The sequence below is a fragment of the Glycine max genome, chromosome 6, assembly GCF_000004515.6.
Source record: "Glycine max cultivar Williams 82 chromosome 6, Glycine_max_v4.0, whole genome shotgun sequence".
Classification (NCBI taxonomy): Eukaryota; Viridiplantae; Streptophyta; class Magnoliopsida; order Fabales; family Fabaceae; genus Glycine; species Glycine max.
This window is the reverse complement of record NC_038242.2, coordinates 4,445,865-4,467,445: the sequence shown is the minus strand read 5'-3', so window position 1 is coordinate 4,467,445 and position 21,581 is coordinate 4,445,865. Positions and strand designations below refer to the sequence as shown.

Below are 21,581 nucleotides of genomic sequence, written 5' to 3'. Positions count from 1 at the left end.
GCATCTATAGGATAATTCTCATCTTGCCATACAAATAAAATAAATGAGAGACTAGGACGTTTAACTCTGATATTATAAAATGATTTTGAATAATCTAACCGGTTGCATTGTTGTTAATATACACGTCTTATTATTACATTTTGCATTGATTTTTAAAATAATGAAACAAGAAAATGTTTATTTTCATATATATTTATATTTTCAATAAAAAAGGTAATAATTATATATAATTTGAAAATTAAAAAAATTAAGAGCTAAATTAAAAATCATAATTAAATGAGGTGATGAGACGAAAGACATTTAAATATTTAAAAATTATAAATATTTACTTATCAGAAAATATAAATATTTAAAATTAAATTATAAATGTCGATTAAATAAATTTAAGTTATCAGTTATAAAAAAATGAGATAAATTAAAAACTTCATTGAATTGATAACTATAAAAAGGAAAATATTACTTTAATTTGATATAATTTTTTTAAAACGTGTATTATAAAAATGAAAAACATATATCTTTTATAGAAGTAAATCATGCTCAAATTGAATAAGATTATTATAGATGATAATCTTCAACAATTGAACATAGTTATATTTCAAAATTTAAACTCAAAATAGTTGGAATTAACTATATTATTTTTATGCTATGAATGTTTTAATTTGTGTGAACAAATAATTAAGTATTTAAGAACTTAACTTATATGGTAAGTACTAATCATTAATATGTTTGTTGCAATTAATTTGATAAGTTTCATTATAATAAGTTAAAAATATTCGTAAAAAAGATTACATCTTCTTATATATACACTTAATTAACCAAATAGGTGTCATTTTTAACTTGTGAATTTATATAATAGGTTGTTGAAATAACATTGTAGAAACTTTTAAAAATGTCTCCTAATTAAATTTTGTGTATCACTCTGATATTAGTAATTAGTATACAAATAACTAATCATTATATATAATCCTAGGTACTAGTTATTAATTATTAGAGGAGATTCCTGCACTCCCTTCATAAATATATACTGAAAATTTTGAGGAGATGAAAAAAATATTGTAAATCTATACAACCTAAGGTAGGGAATAACAAAGTTGGAGAACATCATGCATTCATTACAAAACTTTCCTAGGCTTTTATTTTATATGTTCTTTTATACACTAGCTGAAATTTACAAGGTATTGTTCAATACATTCTTTCAGTTTTTGGAAAGTCACAGGTTTTGACACAAATGAGTCCATACCATTTGCAAAACACTCTTCAGCACTCTCTGACAAAGCATTTTCGAGGAAATTTATTCCAATATTAAATTGAAATCAGCCAAAAGATGGTTTAGCATTAGTTTTGACCAAAAGCAACTATTTGGTAACTAGCAGAATTTGAATTAGTACACAGGAACTTATTAGCAAAATTGAACAAGCAGGAAAATCAAGGCTTCTGAAGAAACTATTAAGGATGGAAATATTTTTGTAATAGTCTAATAATACCTGTATAATTAATTGAATATACAACTTACACATGAAAGTTATTTGCTGACATGAGAAATACTAATAACAAGTAAGAACACAATCTCTAATACACTCTTTTGAACATACTTTTTATCATTAGCTGAAATTTATAGGAAATCATAATTTTGTGGGTTACTTTTCTTATTTAACGAGCCAAATTCATGATTTTGTAGTTTACAATAAATTTGAAACAACAGAAAAGAGTATGTTAGAAATGTGTTGCTACTCATCCTTTTGCTGATATACTTATAGAAGTTTATAATTAAATGAAAGTAGAAATATTTTTACATTATCATGCATAAACTATTTAATTTTAAAATAATATTTAACTGAGATTTTTATTTTTTCACTATGTTTGGGTGCCCCAGCAGAAGTGCTCCTAGCAACACCCGGAACTAGAATGTTTGAACAGAATTGGGCTTACTTGGTTGCGCCTGGTGCCCATTCCAAGTTTGGTCCTGTGTTCTGGGCGAATGCGAAGGCTCATGTCACGCGGCTTCTAGAATAAAGCCACTTTCCAGTGACTTGACTCTCTCTATCTTTCCTTTTCCGCCGTTCCTAACCCTACAAGCTTCGTCTCGTAAAGAAAATGAGGACAGTGCTTTCGCGCTTGATCCATTCCACGCCTTCCATTTCCAGGATCAAGTATGCTTTCTGTCTTTTCACTTTTATTCCCTTTTTTCCTTTTTAACCGTTATGTTCCGTTAGCGTGTAGTTTTTTGTTCTATGCTCAATTCGACGTGTGCTTGTTGTTAAATATGTTGATTTTATATTCATATACTCATATTATGACTTTTTATATATATATTTTTTGATTTTTGGTAACTACAGTGTTGCGCATAATATGCTATGTGGAGGATAGCCGGTGCAAATTAAGTGTGTCATGAGTTTAATATTTAATTATTTATTTATGGAACTCACTGTCAAGTTCAGTACAAATGTGATTTGAATTTTATGTTGATTGTCTTCATGATTTGTAGATTACTCATTAAGTCATTGCATCCTGTTTTCTCTTTTTTCTTTTTCTTATGTTGCAGTGCAGTGTCAATCCGCGGGAGAGATCTCTTCTTTCCAAATGTCTGCTTTAAAGTTGAAGAAGCAGTTAATGTGCCTCCACCCCCAACGGAAAAGGTCTTCTACCAACATAACCGTATGTGAAACATTTTGTATATGCGTTTTCTAACCTATAACTTGTGTTGAATGTTATTAAAGGTTGTTCTGTTTGGAGGCGATTGGTTTGTTGGATCACACTTTTTTAGAGAAGCCCTAGAACGTGGCATGTCTGCTGGGAGTCCTAGCAGGTTTTTTTTTTTTTTGGTATTTGTGCAACTTTCTGTCTATCATGCTTTATGTATTGGAAACACTTCATTGTTACCTGCTTTTCATATTTATTATTTAACACTTTTCTTCTTGTAATGTATCTGCGTTGTCATTCACAGGGATGATGGTAGGTCATCCCTGCATGATTCCTGGGCTAGGAATTTTGCTTGGTATCAAGGTCTGCCTTTTTTTTTTTTCTTTTTGGCATTTTCTTGTAGACTAAATCTTTCTAGGATATTATAATTGTCTAATATATCTAAACTGTCTTCTAAAAATTAGGGAATCTCTTTTCAACTGCTACATTGAGAAAACATCTGAATGGGGCCACTGCTGTTGTAAGTTTCCCCTTCTCTTGTTATATTGCCTGGTAAAAATTTAGTTGCTAGTTTCCCTTTAGTTTGTTAAATGCCCGGTTAATATTTTGCAGCTAAGAGAAAGCCCAAAGCAAAGTTGGTTTTACTTTCTTCTTTTTTTATTATGTTTCTTTTGCAGTTACAAGATGTTGCTTTAGATTTTAAAGAACTTGTTTGGTGAGGGTCCATTCTTTTATCAGTTTTCTGTGGCAATATATCTCACAATTTTATGTCCCATCTTGGGGTCAGCTAGGTAAAGGTGGTTCGAGCCTAGCCTCTATCACTGGTGAATTTAGAGAATGTTGATGAGAATGATTATTTAGTTTGGTTTTATAGTCTTGATGCTAACAGATTGAAAGGGAAAAAGGAAGTGAGTGTTTGTGATACTGTGAGATAATTTGGGTTGAAAGTATTATAGATTTTTAGTAAGCATGCTGCATGCATGGCACTAACTAACCTAATGTGTCTGAATTTTGTCGCTTAGGATACAGAATTTTATATGTAAATATTTGTTCCCTTGTGATGATATGCCTGTGGTGCTAACTTGTGTTTCTTTTATAAGATCTCATTTATGGGTGGTTTTGGCTCCAACATCAAAGCTATTAGAGCAGCTTCAGATCAAGGTAATTGAGGAATTCACATTTCATCCATATTCTTTTGAATCCAATTTTTCAAATGTCACCATCATTATTTTTTAGTTCTACTGCTTAGAGTAGCCAGGGCAATGCCCATACTAATCTTTCTTTTTGAGCTTATAACAACTGCAACTGAGCCTTATTCCACTAAGTGGGATTTGTTGAATAGATCAAATGATAAGACTAGGCTTAACAAAAATTTGGAAAAAAAATTGTTCAATTGACTGACAGCTTAATTTTGACTGAAATATATAATCCCTTTTAAAGATTAAAAAAAATACAAATTTCCATGCTAATGTTAGGCTTGTTGAAATCACAACATCTTGATACTTGATGGTGTTGGAATTCACAAGTTCTCCACTAATACCAGTCTAGGAGACTGTTATATGCAGCATTAATATAATTTAGTCTTCCACAAACGTATAGGCGACAGGGGTTAACTGTTCAATCCACTTTAGGGGAATCACAGATACAGATTCATACAGTTGTCTTTGAGAAAACATTTTCTTACCAAAAGCATTCTATACTCCCAAAAATTTTCAAATGGAAGTGCCAAAATTGTAAACTCATACTGAAAACTTGTTAATTTTTTGGGATTATTATTTACCTGAGTCAATATATCAGCTCAATATATCCTTATCTGTGTCAGTATTGCAGTGTAAGAGCTTGCAGAGCAACAAGTCTGTTTTTCCCCTGATAGATTTCTAGCCACCCCTGTCCAGATACAGTCATGAGGTAGTTATAGCCATAGAAGTACAAATACAGCACAAATCTTCTATCTGGATAATTTTGAGAACCCCCGAGAAAAAGTAATGAAAGGAGTCAATGCTGTCCTAAACTAAAATATATCTCCTGTTGTCTAATGATTGACACAGGACAATTAATCTATTAAAAGCAATGTTTTTAAAACTGAACCAGTGATTGAACTGGTGAAGGCATTGGTTTAAGGTTCGATGGTTCGACTGTAGTTAAACTGTGGTTGAACCGGTTTTATATTTTTCAATATTATATAATATTTGAAGTAATCAAGTAATATATAATTAAAAATTTAGGATCTAAAAAATTATAAATTAGTATAAATGATTAAATTATATGTTTCATAAGATAAAAAATAATAATAATTGAGAAAATATTTGATACTTATGTGAAATATTTAGGAATGTATTTGTATTTATCTTAAAAAGACCGGTTCAACCCTAGTTTTCTATACCGGTTTAGAGATGTTCCGGTTTTTTAGAGTCTCTGGACCGGTTGAACTGGTCGGTCTGGTCTGGTTTTAAAAACTTTAATCAAAAGTTACTACAAATTATAAGAAATAAACTAACAGTGGCTAAGAGGAATGATGGGAAAAGGATGGATGGTACTGTCAGTGGGGGAAAAGAAGTTTTCTTAGGTTGCTGTCAGCCTGTCACAATTGTCCACCTTATTATAAGAAAGAGTTGGTGTAGCAATTCAGGCCACAACTTCAGGTTTAGTTTTTATATGTTTATGGACTTGCTATACTTGGTTTTAACTTGTCAATTTTAACTTGTCAAATGAGGAAGACTGTTGTCAAGCCATACAAGGCATTGAAATAGGATAATATGCTAGAAATTGTTGTCCCATTAGTTTAACATAATTATAAGCTTTCTGTTCTGTGAAGCCTCTAGCACTTATTATCATGTGTATGAGCTTTTCAGTTATAAATTTCTGTCTCTCTGGCAAAGAAATAGTGCAATATTCAGATGCTATTCTTGTATGTTTTTTGGCATAGTTTTCCAATTTGGGACATGATAGGTGTATAGAATGTTGCTTCATTTCATGTAATTGTAGACCTAATAGGGCAGTTGTCTTGTCTCTGTTATGCTTTTCCTTTGCCAATATGTCTATATATTTATTTTTTGTGGAAAATGGAACGAGTCTATTGACCGAAACTGGTGTTTTGGTTGAATGAATTCTAACATGAATTTATTTTGTCTCCTATTCTAAATTATTGGGGGTGATATTTAGCCAGTGAGTTGATATATTGGAAACTATTTTCTGTTGATCAGTTTACAAGATTTAAAAAAAAAAATAAAAAAACTGGAATTGATTTTGTTGTCCAGCGATGTATTTGTTATTGTTTCCTCCTGTAGAGTTCTTTGGCACTTATTGTTGGATGATTTGTCCTTGGTCCCACAGGTGTTAAAAGATTTGTCTATATCTCTGCTGCTGAATGTGGTGTAGTAAATGACTTACTGCAGGGCTATAATATAGGAAAGGTAATATGTCCAACTCTTTTATCATGAGGGTATTTTGAGGAATGAATCAGTAGTTGATGAACTTTGCCAGGAAATATGTGATGGAGGAGTATCATCAATTTTTAACATCTTGTGGGTACATTCACTCTTCAATAGTTTTGACTTGTTAATCATTTAAAATTTACAGTATTCAATATGTGATTGGCCAGTTTTCTTCTTCTCACTGCTAATAGTTATAATTAACTTCTTCAGTCATCAGTTATTGTCTTTGTGATGTTCTGAATTCTCTCTCTTTGAGCTGCAATCTTTATCATGTATACATGCTTCTACTTCTATGAAAGAAAAAATTGTAAAGTTGACACTGAAATATTTTCTATTATAATCTCGTGAAATTTTTATATAGTGGCTTAATTGATGCAGAGAGCTGCTGAAACAGAGCTTCTGAACAGATTTCCATTTGGAGGTACATATTCAGTCTCTTACATTGATTCCTAGGAGGTCTGAATTAAATCTAGGCTAGTTTTAGAAGTTGGTAAATTTTATCTTTTGGCTTGTAATGTGTTTGCTATCCTAGTTGATAATAGGTGATACTGTTCATTTCGCTTGTTTTTTAATCTCTCTTTACTAGCTATTGCAAAGATGTTTCCATAGTACAAGGGATGAAGAAAGTTAAGTTTTCCATCTAACAAGGAGAAAAAAAGTGAAGTAACTCATTCTTGGAATTATGGAGTATTATGCTCATACATGATTGGACTATCACATACCTTTTTCAGGAGTAATTCTGAGGCCAGGATTAATTTATGAGACTCGAATTGCTGCAGTTCCATTGGAAATGGTAATTTGATGTGACTCTCTAATATGACGTTGACATTAGTTTTTTCCATCCAGATTTGCAAATAACTTAGCTCCTTTGATGAATTGACATTAGTTTTTGTATATAACCTGACTGAGCCCAGTATATGTATCTGTAATGTTTTCCCATCTTTTCATTCTTCATTTTTATTATTAGTTTATAGAGGGGATTAGGGATTTTCCTGTTCAATTATGGTTGTCTAAACTGTTTACCTGTTGATTGATTGGTTTTGGGTGCAAGTGTCCTGAAATTGAAGTTTGAATTTCTCTTCCCGGCAATCAAAGTTCTGACTTTTCTTGAGTATTTGTTTGTTTGCGGTATACATTCATGGCATAGCTCATTTTACTTTTATTAGTTTTTTGTTTGAATGTCTAAATATTTGTCCTTAATATCAGCTTAAAAATCGCCCCAAATTTGTCGTTTCCTATGTTTTTTTTACTGTAATTCACTTGAGTGTTGTAGGTTCTCCGAGTTGCTAAACAATCGAACCATATCCCACTTGTTGGGCCTCCGTTGACACCTCCTGTCAGTGTTACTGCGGTGGCAAAAGTTGCTGTTACAGCTGCTACTGCTACTGATCCTGTATTTCCCCCGGGGATCATTGATGCCTATGGAATACGACGTTTACTGTCAGAATAAATCAAACTAGAATTATCTTTCTTTTGTTTTCTGGGTAAATCTAATTTGGGGCGATTTGCTTCTGAATATCCGTGTTTTACTATTATTGTTAAACTGAGAATATTTCTCCATACCAAATCCTTGAAAGAATAAAATCTGAAAGTGCGTGCGTGCATGTAAGCCATAGATCTACCTTACCAATTTTTTTAATTTCACAATACATCAAGAATTTTTTTTATTAGTTGTTAATTTGTTAGTTTTTTTTTAGCCCCGAGTCCATTGATTCAACTACTCCATTGAGTAACCTTAGTTTAGAATTGGGGCATAATTAGGGCACTGTACTACAAGTAACAGTCTTTGGAAGACCCGCATTATGAACACAACAGTGCATATTGCTACTCAAACTGGGAGAACTGATCTTGTGGCTAAGTTCTTGTCGGCTTGCCCTGGTTCCATTGAAGATGTGACCGTCCGAAGTGAGACTGCGTTGCACATTGCTGTGAAATATGATCAGTTTAAGGCCTTGGAGGTCTTGGTTGGATGGCTTCAGAGAAATTGCCAAAGACTTGCTGAGGACCGGGAAAAAGGGTTTTAAATTGGCAAGATGAAGTAGGCAACACCGCTCTCCATCTTTCAGTTCTCAAAGGCTTCCCACAGTCATGAGGCATATCTTTCGATTCTTATATTTTACTTCAAAGAAAAAAAGAATCTTTTTAAAAGACCTGAGCTTATTTAATTTGGGTTTACAAAATTAGCTTTAATGACCCTTTTTATAAGTTTTAGATTTTTTTTTCATTATGACATTGGTGTCAAATGTCACCGATTTTACTGATAATTAATCTACGTTGGAGAATCTGACTGTTTAGTAGGATTTTTTTTTTAATCATATTTTTTCTATTTAAAAGACTCAAATTAAAATTTTATTTAAAGAGACGTAACATAGTTCCACTTGGATTAATAATTTCTAGGTTAGTTTATTTAATCATGGGTTAATATGAACCAAAAAAAAATCATAGGTTAATTTCAATATGGTGCTTTTGATATGCTGCGTTGGACATAGTGGAGATCAATCAAACTCAGGCTCACAGTGCATTGATAAGAGATGAGTTAGTTAGATGAGGAGCTTTTACGTGGGTTTTTGTAACATTCCATTTTATTTTTCGTAAATAAAATTTTAGAGAATAATGATGTTTTATAAGTAAATAAATAAAGAAAAATAGTTATAATAAAATAATGGTTTGAGAGAAAATAAAAAAGGTATTTTATTATTCATTTGATCGAGAATAAAATAGTTTCTTTTTTATAAAATAAAAAAAAAAAAAAAAAAAAAAAAAAAAAAAAAAAAATATTTTATTATTTTTTTAAAATTTTCTTTTTATAAAATAATAAAAATAAATACGGTCTCAGTAAAACTACGATCTCGGTTTTGTTAATTTTCATGAAATTTTGATATGTGGTTCGCGATTTAGTTAGACACACCTTCACCGTTGGGATTTGCGAGATAATATTCACGGAGAGAGAAAAAGAAATCGCACCAAGACAGTACAAGTGGAGGCTTTAATCCCTTTTCTGTCTCTCTGACGTTTGGGAACTCTATCGAAACAGTTAGAGGAAAAGAATGAAGAAATCTCAGGAATCGCTAGAGATGCTGCTATCGCTGGCTGAAGACACGTGAGTCCGTTTAGAGGTAAGGGATGAGTTATTCACAATTGGGGATTAGTGAGAATATGTATATGGATCCTTAGAGTATCAATTGGAATGGGTTGTGGGGTGTTTCCGTCATTTTTTATTCTATCCGTATAGTTTTAATTGTGAATTATATATGTTTGACAAATCAATTGTTATGAAATTGATATGATATTGTGTTGAGCGTGAACTCTATAAATCAAGCATTTTTCTAATTAACATAAATTAATGAAATAAAGTAAGGAGAAATTTAGAGTGAGATATTGATTTTGTATTTTCTCTTTTTCTTGTTTTTTAGTTTTTTATATATAATTTAAAATTAATATCATAATTGAAATTGACCAAAGTGTTCATATAATTATTTAGAATTTGTGCATTGAAAGCTTACTTTGAAATTTGATTCAATATGATGTATACTAGTTTATATATATAGAAGTAGTTATATATTTATTTATATTAATAATTTATGTAAATAATATTTTAGAGTTGTTATAGTATGATTCCAAAAATTATTCAGTGTTGGAGTTTGAAAATATTATAGTTAAATTTGATGAACATGTGTATGTTGTACCTTATGAATATCATTAGGAATGTTATGAGATGGTTGATGTGATGTTATGAGATGTTAAAGTGTGGGCATGATATTCGATTTTGAATAAGTGGATGTGTTTAACACTTGATGTTACATTAATTATATTGTGAGCTATGAATTATACAATAACCCAACCAGTGTTTATGCGCAGTGTTAAAGAGAAAGTGTAGGTTCCTAGTTAGGAACCAGTGTTAAATTGTAGCGCAATGTGTTAAACGTGTTTGAAACATGAGTGTGAGGTCGTGGTATTGTGTAATTCATGATCAGTGTTTATAAATGGAATATGTGATGAATTATGGAATAACATGTTGCTTTGAGATTATAATATTGTTATTAAGATTGAGTATAAGTGTAAAGTTGAACATGTGTTAATTTGTGAGATACGTGTAAACATGTGATGGTGGATTGTAATACTACGAGATGTGAAATTGTGAATGAATTTTAGTTGTGGATAAGTGTGTAGTTAACACTTGATGTGAAATTACTTGTGTTGTAAGCTATGAATTGTACAATAACCTGACCAGTGTTATCTTGAGAAAAACGTTGATGCGCAGTGTTAAAGAGAAAATGTAGGTTTCCTATTTAGGAACCAGTGTTAAATCGTAGCGCAATTGTGTTGAACGTGTTTAAAACACGAGTGTAAGATTGTGGGTATTGTATAATTCATGAGCAGTGTCTGTATGCAAAATTATTTTAGGGGTTGGACCCGAATCAGGAGGGAGAGGCCCTGACGGACTCTTCGGAGTGTAGGCCTTGGGGTCACTGGATTTGAGTACTCCTTTAAGCCTATGTTGATCCCATATGGTTGAAGCACTCTCGCAAAACATCGTGACCCTAACTGGTCTTCCTCTGATCTTACTTAGTGAGAGTGACCTGACAAACTCATTGTGTGGTGTGTCTTGTTATGTACTCCTAAGCGCCCCAGGGTGGTTTTTCACTAACATGGTACCACATTGCATATAGGATTGAGTCTTAGCATAACTGTTGCATATGCTTGTTAATTGTTTATTATGAAATTGAGGTGTTATTATATCTTGATCGGAGTGTGAGATTCTTGTGTAATGTGATTGATGATTGAAAAGTGAGTTTTGAATGACAAAGTGATGAAATTATGTGAGCTATGTTTAAGCAAGTGGTATCTCATTTATATAATATGTATATTTAATTGTCTTGTTTTTCTATTAGCTAGGAATGTGATAACTCACTCCCTGTGTGTTGTTGTGTTTGGATCCTGTGATGATCTTGAACTTGTGTTCGGGGGAGCAGATGAATAGGTGGATGATTATGAAGAACCTCATGCTAGAGGACACGGGAACACAATGCTCTAATAGGATGTGACATTAGGATATAGATTTTATATTAATTGTATGAAGTCTTAGACGGTCTTGTTTGAATCGAGATGACTTTATTATATGATGTAGAAGAAAGTGAATGTGAGACTTTTATCCCTTTGAAAGGCTTGTATTTAAATTTTTTTTTAAAAAATACTTTTAATTAATATTTGAATGTTTATTCCTTTGTTAGTATATATGTGAGGGGTAGAGGGTGTCACAGTTTTCACTAGCCAATGTTCCACTCCTAGAAGAAGAGCTAAGAGCAAAAATCACATTCAATGAGCGAATAGAAATCTATGTTACTCGCCTCAGAAAGCGAATATCAAACGATACACGCAATGCTTTGTTGATGGGTGCTATTCTCTTCGTAACGAGCACGTACGAAGCAGCACTTAGCCCCCCGGTGGAGTTTACCAAGGTGAGGCTAGTAGTGTCACAACCTCAAAGAAAACTAGGGCATCATTGCTTCAGAGGGATTATGCAACGCCAGAAATTGTAGGGAAAGTGGTGATGAAAATGCAAACGTTCTTCTGGTTTTGGTCCTTCAATACATGGTCCTTTTATCTATCAATTTTGATGATATGTTTGCTAATGCCACGAGGGCGCATCCGCCTTATAGTTACTTTCCCACTTTCTATCTTTTCTGGGTGCTACGTGTTCTCGATGATGGTTATATCACCCAGCCTCAGGTTAAACACTGCCACTGTGGTTATGCCATGCATATTTATCGTCTTCTACTGTTGGGGAAGTTCGATATACATTAGGTTAGCCAAAAAACTTAAAATGTACGGTCATAGACAAAAAGACGCGTTGAAGTTTTCCAGAGAAAATAGATGGTAATAATGACGTAATTAAATGTTGTTACTGTTCTAACACGCATTGATACAAGTTCGGGGATGCTATTGAATATTGATATTAATTAACAATAATATGTGTGACGACCGTAGTGGGGAGAGTCAACTTAGATTATGATAAGAAACACTTGTCTTTAATTTGTATATAATAATTATAATTATTTATTGCAATTGACTATTAGTCTATTACTTTAGAAATCAACTTTCATTTGTCCATATTTCGAGAAAGAATATTTTTAATTTTTCATTCTCATTTTACATAAGAATGAATGAATACTATGATTTACATTTTAAACCACCATGAATATGGCATCTATAGGATAATTCTCATCTTGTCATACAAATAAAAGAAATGAGAGACTAGGACGTTTAACTGTGATATTATAAAATGATTTTGAATAATCTAACCGGTTGCATTGTTGTTAATACACATGTCTTATTATTACATTTTGCATTGATTTTTAAAATAATGAAACAAGAAAATGTTTATTTTCATATATATTTATATTTTCAATAAAAAGGTAATAATTATATATAATTTGAAAATTAAAAAAATTAAGAGCTAAATTAAAAATCATAATTAAATGAGGTGATGAGACGGACGAAAGACATTTAAATATTTAAAAATTATAAATATTTACTTATCAGAAAATATAAATATTTAAAATTAAATTATAAATGTCGATTAAATAAATTTAAGTTATCAGTTATAAAAAAATGAGATAAATTAAAAACTTCATTGAATTAATAACTATAAAAAGGAAAATATTACTTTAATTTGATATAATTTTTTTAAAACGTATATTATAAAAATAAAAAAACATATATCTTTTATAGAAGTAAATCATGCTCAAGTTAAATAAAATTATTATAGATGATAATCTTCAACTATTGAACATAGTTATATTTCAAAATTCAAACTCAAAATAGTTGGAATCAACTATATTATTTTTATACTATGAATGTTTTAATTTGTGTGAACAAATAATTAAGTATTTAAGAACTTAGCTTATATGGTAAGTACTAATCATTAATAAGTTTGTTGCAATTAATTTGATAAGTTTCATTATAATAAGTTAAAAATATTCGTAAAAAAGATTAAATCTTCTTATATATACACTTAATTAACCAAATAGGTGTCATTTTTAACTTGTGGATTTATATAATAGGTTGTTGAAATAACATTTTAGAAACTTTTAAAAATGTCTCCTAATTAAATTTAGTGTATCACTCTGAGATTAGTAATTAGTATACAAATAACTAATCATTATATATAATCCTAGGTACTAGTTATTAATTATTAGAGGAGATTCCTGCACTCCCTTCATAAATATATACTGAAAAATTTGAGGAGATGAAAAAAATATTGTAGATCTATACAACCTAAGGTAGGCAATAACAAAGTTGGAGAACATCATGCATTCATTACAAAACTTTCCTAGGCTTTTATTTTATATGTCTTTTATACACTAGCTGAAATTTACAAGGTATTGTTCAATACATTCTTTCAGTTTTTGGAAAGTCACAGGTTTTGACACAAATGAGTCCATTACCATTTGCAAAACACTCTTCAGCACTCTCTGACAAAGCATTTGCTGTCATCTGCATTAAGATGAGATATGAAGACAATTATCATTTACTTCTCAAAATTACTTTTGTAGAAGAGGAAATTTATTCCAATATTAAATTGAAACCAGCCAAAAGATTGTTTAGCATTAGTTTTGACCAAAAGCAACTATTTGGTAACTAGCAGAATTTGAATTAGTCCATAGGAACTTATTAGCAAAATTGAACAAGCAGGAAAATCAAGGCTTCTGAAGAAACTATTAAGGATGGAAATATTTTTGTAATAGTCTAATAATACCTGTATAATTAATTGAATATACAACTTACACATGAAAGTTATTTGCTGACATGAGAAATACTAATAACAAGTAAGAACACAATCTCTAATACACTCTTTTGAACATACTTTTTATCATTGGCTGAAATCTATAGGAAATCATAATTTTGTGGGTTACTTTTCTTATTTAACGAGCCAAATTCATGATTTTGTAGTTTACAATAAATTTGAAACAACAGAAAAGAGTATGTTAGAAATGTGTTGCTACTCATCCTTTTGCTGATATACTTATAGAAGTTAACGTGCATGTTCAGGGTTATAGTCTAGATAAAGAGTAGTCACACTTGAAGGAATTACAGGAGACAAAGTAGTAAGTACTTACCGCAACAATGGGGACCCGCTTTGTAAATGGTACATAACATTCATAATCTGGATCTGGTAGACTTTCCTCAATTCCCGAACTTCTTGCAGCATCACAATTGCCTGTTTCCTCAAAAGTCCGAATCAGTTTTGTTTCCTGAAGACCATCCATAACTGGCATGCAGACATCCTGTGAAGTGCAAGTACCAAATGATTAGTAGAACTTATACCAAGCTCAGATTTGTATGGCAAAATTGCTACAAGATAGCATTCTGAGATCCCTAGAAATTACCATCAGAATCAGGTCATAAGTGTGGCGCTGAACTGCACGTACTGCTTCCACTCCATTGTTCACAACATCTATGCTATGGCCTAATTGCTTCATCATGGACTGTGTCACCATGACATTAATCTTGTTATCTTCAACAAGAAGGATCTTAGGCTTTATTGTGGATTTGGTTACTTCTGATGTGCTGCTGCTTGTAACACATTGAGTAGTTGTGTTTGCCTTCCCTTGACCCTGACATGTTTGTTGGGGTTCACTTGACTTTGTTGCTCCAGCCATTTCTCCGTTTGACACAGTAACTTCAGAGGAATCTGCATAACCATTAAAGGACCAAGCACGAGCCTTATCTTGATGCTGTTTATCTCTTCTAACCAAACTTTTGTTCTTTGTTTCTAGGCTGTGACCAGATGAACTAGCCAATTCAGACGTCTCCGGAGCATCAACCACAGAAGATGCATCATCAACTGAACATGTCCCTTTTGAATATAAACTCTCAGAAAATCCACCAAGTTTATGTGAGCTGGTGTAGCCAATTTTGTGTGTTAATAACTTCTGTGTCCTGCTAGATCCATTAGAAGAGAAAAGAGAGCCCAAAGTGTGTGGTTGGTATTGGAAGAAACTCTCTATTGTATCATCAGATGCGACATCATTATTCTCCAAATCAGAAAGCTCATCCGGATCATCAGAATGATCACAAGCGATTGAAACCTTGTATGGAAGAATGAAAGTGAAAGTAGAACCATAGTGTTCTTTGCTAGAAACTGTTAGTTGACCCCCCATCAACTCAACCTATTCCAAGTGCAAAGAAACATTAGCAATTTAGTTAGTTAAGAAAACAAATGAAATGTGATTTTCAATTTACCAGTTGTTTGCATATTGCTAGTCCTAGCCCTGTGCCACCATACTTTCGAGTGTGGTCTGCACTGACTTGCATGTACCTTTTAAATAAGGTTGGTATAGCATCTTCTGTCGCACTACAACATGGAAAAAATATTCATCTGATGAGTACTTTTTTTCTGTAAGAAAAATCACACTAGTGAATGCAAAATAGATTTCTAAAACATCAGGGTTCGTGATGAATAAAAGATGAGGTTCACCATATAGTATAATATACCTGGTATTCCTATGCCTGTGTCATATACATCACAACGTATCCACACCGTTGTTTCAGCTGAATAAGGTTGCTCCTCAGTGTCTCCATTCATTGAGCATTCACTTTTGGCCGGAGATCCACATTCGTCATTGAATGCATGGTTTTGACTGGGATGGTCGTCATGTTTTTGACAACCATCAAGAAGATTTCCATCATTGCCACTTTGAGGTTTTGAGAGATGTTGTTCTTCTTTTACACCATTCACTGACATAGTTGATTGGTTTGGAGTCATCATTTGGATGTCTTCTGCTTTTGCAAAATTAGGCTTTGACACAACGTAAAGGTTTATTCCAACTCTGCCTTCATGGGTAAACTTGATGGCATTGCTGCAAAATATTAGCAATAATGAATGTAGAGCAACAGAACTACTTTCATGATAGATTTTTTCTTTTCCTATTATACTTTATTTGCATCAAAAGAATAAATGGAAATGAAAATTTGGATCATTTACGTGACAAACTAATTGGAAATAAGACTACCCAATTAATCACGTGAAGCTTAGTACCTAATTAAATTTGTGAGAATTTGCCGCATCCTTAAAACATCACCAATGACCTGCAATTATGCAAGAAGCAAATGAGGTGCAAACAGTTAGCACAAATCAGATGAAATCATGCTTTGTATTAAGTTATGGTCTCGAGTGACACATCTTTATGCTACATTGCTACTCATACACCTCGATAGGTAAATATGCTAAATATGTGACAATAGTTATGTTGAAATAGTCCAGCATTTTGTTGGACATTTTAGTGTAATTGATCTCTTTATTATGTTAAAATAAGAGTGCACGCTTGTTTTAATGTAATAACGAGATGTTCGGTTTAGGCAAAGGTTGGAAGTTACATGGAAGTTACTAAAACTTCCATCAACGGTTGGAAGTTACATGGAAGTTACTAAAACTTCCATCAACGGCAGTTTTTAAAATAAAAAAACTTCCATCAACCGCCAAAAACCACCTGTTCTTTGATTATAAATAATCATTCTGGTTCAGAAAGCATAACGATGTGACAAAACATACAAGACCAAAACAAAACTCTTGAGTTATAATCTTCTGATTTTATCCGATTGGACAATTTTGGTTGAACCCCGAAATTTGATTCAATCTGAAAGTGTTATACACGACTTCAGATTTATCCAAGTATTATCTCGATTTTCAAATTTAACCAACAAAAGATTGAATCAAATATTTCGAGATGACGAACGATAGTTCGAAGATGACAAGCAAATTTGCGAAGTTGGACAAGTTTGAAGGGCAGGATTTCAGAAGATGGCAGAAGAAGATGCACTTTCTCTTGACAACATTGAATGTGGTGTATGTGCTGAGTACACCGATGCCGGTGTATATGGAAGACGAAACTCTGGATCAAACAAGGAAGCGTTCGAAATGGGAGAACGACGACTACATTTGTCGTGGACACATTCTGAACGGGGAGGTGAGTATTATGATCCAGTTTATTTTCAATCTACTGGAATAATACATCAAACTACAACTCCCTATGCACCACAACAGAATGGTGTAGCCGAAAGGAAGAATAGAACCTTGAAAGAAATGGTGAATTTCATGTTATCCTATTCAGGTTCAAGTGAAGGATTTTGGGGTGAGGCTATGTTGGCAGTCTGTTACTTGTTGAACCGAATTCCTAACAAAAGGAATAAGGTTACGCCATATGAACTTTGGCACAAAAAGACACCAAATTTGAGTTATCTCAAAATTTGGGGATGTAGGGCTGTGAGAACTCAGCATAATTTGGCCGATCATTTAACCAAAGGGTTAAGTAGAGATCTCGTGAAAAGGTCGGCTGTGGGATTAGGATTAAAGTCCATCTGAAATCTCTTATGTTAAGATACCCAATTCCCATCTAATATGACATTAGGTGCTGAATTCAATGTGGAAAGCTTAACATGTAGAGATTGGAACACATCATCGAAAGTATCCCAAAAGGAATGTGTTCGGTTCTGCAAGTTAAGGAGGTTGAAGTATAACTTCTTAATGGTTCTTTTGAAAAATTGCATTTGCAGGTGCAAAAAAAAAAAAAGAAAAGGACTACCTATATAAGCATGAAGTTTAGCCGCTTCAAGAAGCTGGGACTTGGCTTTGATATGCTTATGAAGGATAGGGACACAGGCTAGTAAAACTAGTGTCGAGCAAGAGTAATGTTATAAACTATTGTGCAGATTATCTTCATGTATTCATTATGAATAGAAAGGGTTCAATCCTTAGTGACACCCTGATATTCGAATATTTGAAACGTATAATTTGCTAAGATGAAATTCAATCGTCACGATATTTCATCTATGCAGTAGTTTGTGGTATGTTATGACTTTGGTGATTTGATCGGTAATTACACTAAAATGGGGGAGGTTTGTTGGACATTTTAGTGTAATTGATCTCTTTATTATGTTAAAATAAGAGTGCACGCTTGTTTTAATGTAATAACGAGATGTTCGGTTTAGGCAAAGGTTGGAAGTTACATGGAAGTTACTAAAACTTCCATCAACGGTTGGAAGTTACATGGAAGTTACTAAAACTTCCATCAACGGCAGTTTTTAAAATAAAAAAACTTCCATCAACCGCCAAAAACCACCTGTTCTTTGATTATAAATAATCATTCTGGTTCAGAAAGCATAACGATGTGACAAAACATACAAGACCAAAACAAAACTCTTGAGTTATAATCTTCTGATTTTATCCGATTGGACAATTTTGGTTGAACCCCGAAATTTGATTCAATCTGAAAGTGTTATACACGACTTCAGATTTATCCAAGTATTATCTCGATTTTCAAATTTAACCAACAAATTTAAGGACAATTAATAATTCTATATATGTGACAGCATAGAATGCAACCATTACCGAGTCCCCACCTCAATAGGTACATCATCTGCTACATGTCCTTCTAAGGTTAATATTTTCTGCAATGAAACCACAGCGGTCTGGAGTACATGCTTGACTACCTCTCTTGGCCGGAATTTTGTAGCTTCCAATTTCATCACTCCTACATAAAAACAGGATTTTGGAGGATGTGTAGAAACTTAAAATATCAGCACCTAAAATGAAACTTAAAAACAGGATTTTGGAGGATGTGTAGCAACTTTTTTGTCTTAATCATAAGCAACTTCCAAGTTGCTCTCCAAATAATTAAAATTAGTCTTTATATAATTCACAAGGATAGATTTGCAACCTGACTCGACCTTGGAAAGATCAAGTATGTCATTTATAATTTGAAGAACCAAATCTCCCGAAGATAGCATGACATCCAGGAGTTGTCTTTGCTCCCAATCGAGTTTTGTGTTAGAAAGAATTTCAGCCATGCTAACAACCCCAGACAATGGAGATCTTATCTCATGAGACATTGTTGCCAACATTTGTTTTGCTCGCATAGTCTCCTCTATTAAAAGGAGGAGGGGAACATAATAAGTTGTCTTGTAGTAAGAACAAATTGAAGTAAATTTGATAAATGAGATTTTACTGAATGATTAAACCTGTAATGTGAATGGTTTTATTCAGTTCTGTTTCCTTGGCTTTCTGAACAGCAATCTCTTCCCGAATCTTTGCCATCCTTTCTCTTTTTCTCACCTGCATTTTATTAAGAAATATAAATATTCTCTATATAAGAACAAGAATGCAATTACTACAACAACAAAGCCTTACCTACTAGGTGAGATTAGCTACATCGATTACATGCCATTTGACTCGGTTTAAAAAAAGAATGCAAGTTAAACTGATTCAAAAAAAAAAGACAACAACAACGACAACAACATTTACCTGATCTGTTATATCCATTCCCATGTAATTTATTCCAATTGTCTCCCCTGCTTTGCTAAACACAGGCTCTACATATATCAAAAATGTCTTTGACCCAAATAGTTCTGTCTCAAAAGTGATTTCCCTTTTTGCAGGTAGTCCTTTTTCCAAAACTTCTCTCTTAAATTCTTGAGCTTCCTTAACACCAGCTCCCGTGAATATTTCAACATCGGTTTTTCCTATGTATCCTGAAAAAGATGAGTAAGTTAAAAAGAGCTAAGATATTTCAGCATGCTTAAAAATCCCTTGCAAAACAACTAAAAGAGAGGAAACAAGCTTCTTCTGAGTTTTCAGCAGTTTTTGATAGAAAACAATTAGAACAAAACAAATTGATGCAACGTTAACCATATAACTTTGCAACCAGAGTTTCAACAGCAATCATTACCTCCTCGTGTAAACTTGGAAAATGATTATAGATAAAGCAATAGCGCAACTCTTTGTCCTGGAAGAAAAAATATCAAGCGGATTAAAAGAGCCCTCAGTATGGCAAGCAGTAACTTCATGCTTGTTACTCTACTCAAAAGAGCACTCAAAATCTCTTAATCAAATTCAAGTCGTATAAAATATGCTAAGATTATTCCATAAGAAAAACTCAATATACTCGCAATCATATACCTGATGGCCAATAACAACAGGTGCATTTTGGAGTATAAAATGCAAGAAATTATCTGCTCTCTTCAGGATCTGGGAGAGTTCTTCCACAGGAGAGGACTGCCTTTCAATGTTTGCTATTCTTTCATGCAACTTTTCTTCAAGTATCTCTTCTCTTTGGATACTTGCCTCCAGCTGCTTCTCTGAATGCAACGCTCGCTGTTTCCAGTACATGACAGTGTCATACTCAACATCAATCTCACTCCTCTTGTTTTGAACCACAACATCACTTTTCCTGCAAGGTATATCTTGCCATATACCATCATAAACTTCATCCAATATAGAAACTGGACGCTTATCTCCCCCATATTGTTCTTCCTCGAATCGATGCTCTTCCAATATCTCCAACTTCCTGAGCTCAGCATCCTGCCTTTGCTTGCTTAGGTTGTCAAGTTCTTCTCTGAGAAGACGCACGACATTGGCCTGTTTGTACTCCCATTGCTTCATTAGATATGCCAACTGAGAAGAGCCCTTTTCTGTAAAATCTGTAAGCTCGATGAGACGCTTGAAATCAACTATAGTTGGCTCCTCTATGATTGTAACCTCCTCTAACATGTCTTGGTCCCTTCCAGCCTTTTCTATATTAAACTGCTTCCCAACCTCGGTTCCAATATCTTGAGGCCACATTGAAGGAAGGGCTTCAATGTCCATGTCCTCTATAGAATCATTCTCCATCTCGCCGAGCATGAAAGTACTATTGCAAGTTCAATATCTCTTTGGCCTTTTGCATCATAAGAGACACCAAACAGCACACTCGGATGGAAGCCCAAGCACTGCAATATGTTAGGAGAAGATCTGTCTCACATAAGTTTGATACTGAAGTCCTGGTTGAATAAATTTCTTCATAACCACTTAATTACAGAAGAAAAGAAGATAAAATGACTTGAGTTTCTCTCATAAGCTAAATTGAATTGAGCTTCTCTTGTAAGTTAAAATCAAATTATATGCTTAACTTATATAGAAGTTCTTTCTTCTAACTTCTCCAAAAACTGTGGTGCATAGATTGATTTTAATTTACAGAAATTCAATTCAGTTTGGAATTGGAAGAAACTCTCTATTGTATATAGAGAAGCAGTTAGCATATGGAGGTTGGAGAGGGCAGCATGTGTTTATAAATATGTGAGGTACAAAGGAACAATCTTTAATAAAAAAAGGAATCCCAGAGAGGTATGTGCAAAATGATGGAGAAATTTTTGGCTTTCTTAACTGTGGTTGTGTTTATTTCCTGTCTTGTGAGGCAACAATGTTATGTTATGTTAACAAGGTGGAGAGAGTTTTCTTTCCTATGTAAAAAAAAAAAACAAAGTCTCATCTCAGGTGTTAGTTAATTAAACAACCATATACTAGTAGAATATTTTATGATGTTGTTGTTCTTTTTCCCCAAAAAAATGGATGTCTATGGGGACACAACACGGAGTTTTTTAAAATCCTGACGAAGCCGTTGCTGTTCCCCGCCCTTTCCCAAGTGATGTGAGTGATGCTGCTGCGGCGCGTGGACCCACGCGTTATGGTTT

The 21,581-nt window shown here is 33.1% G+C and overlaps 2 protein-coding genes and 1 pseudogene across 3 annotated transcripts; 2 read left to right on the top strand and 1 right to left on the bottom strand.

Annotated features, from left to right (window-relative positions):
* The first annotated feature begins 1,883 nt into the window (after window positions 1-1,883).
* On the top strand, window positions 1,884-7,683 carry LOC100785124 (uncharacterized protein At1g32220, chloroplastic). Of its 2 annotated transcripts, none has more exons than XM_041016287.1 (10): window positions 1,884-2,150; window positions 2,543-2,636; window positions 2,718-2,806; window positions 2,945-3,003; window positions 3,105-3,160; window positions 3,741-3,801; window positions 5,974-6,053; window positions 6,453-6,495; window positions 6,806-6,867; window positions 7,348-7,683. In XM_041016287.1, the coding sequence occupies exons 1-10, from the start codon at window positions 2,095-2,097 to the stop codon at window positions 7,522-7,524; spliced, it is 777 nt and encodes a 258-aa protein (XP_040872221.1). In that variant the 5' UTR covers window positions 1,884-2,094; the 3' UTR covers window positions 7,525-7,683. The 2 variants fall into 2 exon arrangements, with proteins under 2 accessions (XP_040872221.1, XP_014632777.2); XM_014777291.3 differs by having other exon boundaries at window positions 1,888-2,150; window positions 2,718-2,808; window positions 2,950-3,003.
* Window positions 7,684-7,778: 95 nt separating this feature from the next.
* On the top strand, window positions 7,779-11,955 carry LOC102664166 (ankyrin repeat-containing protein BDA1-like; annotated as a pseudogene).
* Window positions 11,956-13,463: 1,508 nt separating this feature from the next.
* On the bottom strand, window positions 13,464-20,931 carry LOC100818453 (histidine kinase 5-like). Its single transcript, XM_041016286.1, has 14 exons — window positions 20,032-20,931; window positions 19,796-19,858; window positions 19,378-19,599; window positions 19,095-19,188; window positions 18,794-19,000; window positions 18,477-18,607; window positions 16,117-16,166; window positions 15,855-15,937; window positions 15,573-15,665; window positions 15,321-15,424; window positions 14,872-15,247; window positions 14,465-14,820; window positions 14,195-14,362; window positions 13,464-13,571 (listed from the first exon to the last, which is right to left on the bottom strand). The coding sequence occupies exons 1-14, from the start codon at window positions 20,752-20,754 to the stop codon at window positions 13,464-13,466; spliced, it is 2,778 nt and encodes a 925-aa protein (XP_040872220.1). The 5' UTR covers window positions 20,755-20,931.
* Window positions 20,932-21,581: the final 650 nt, after the last annotated feature.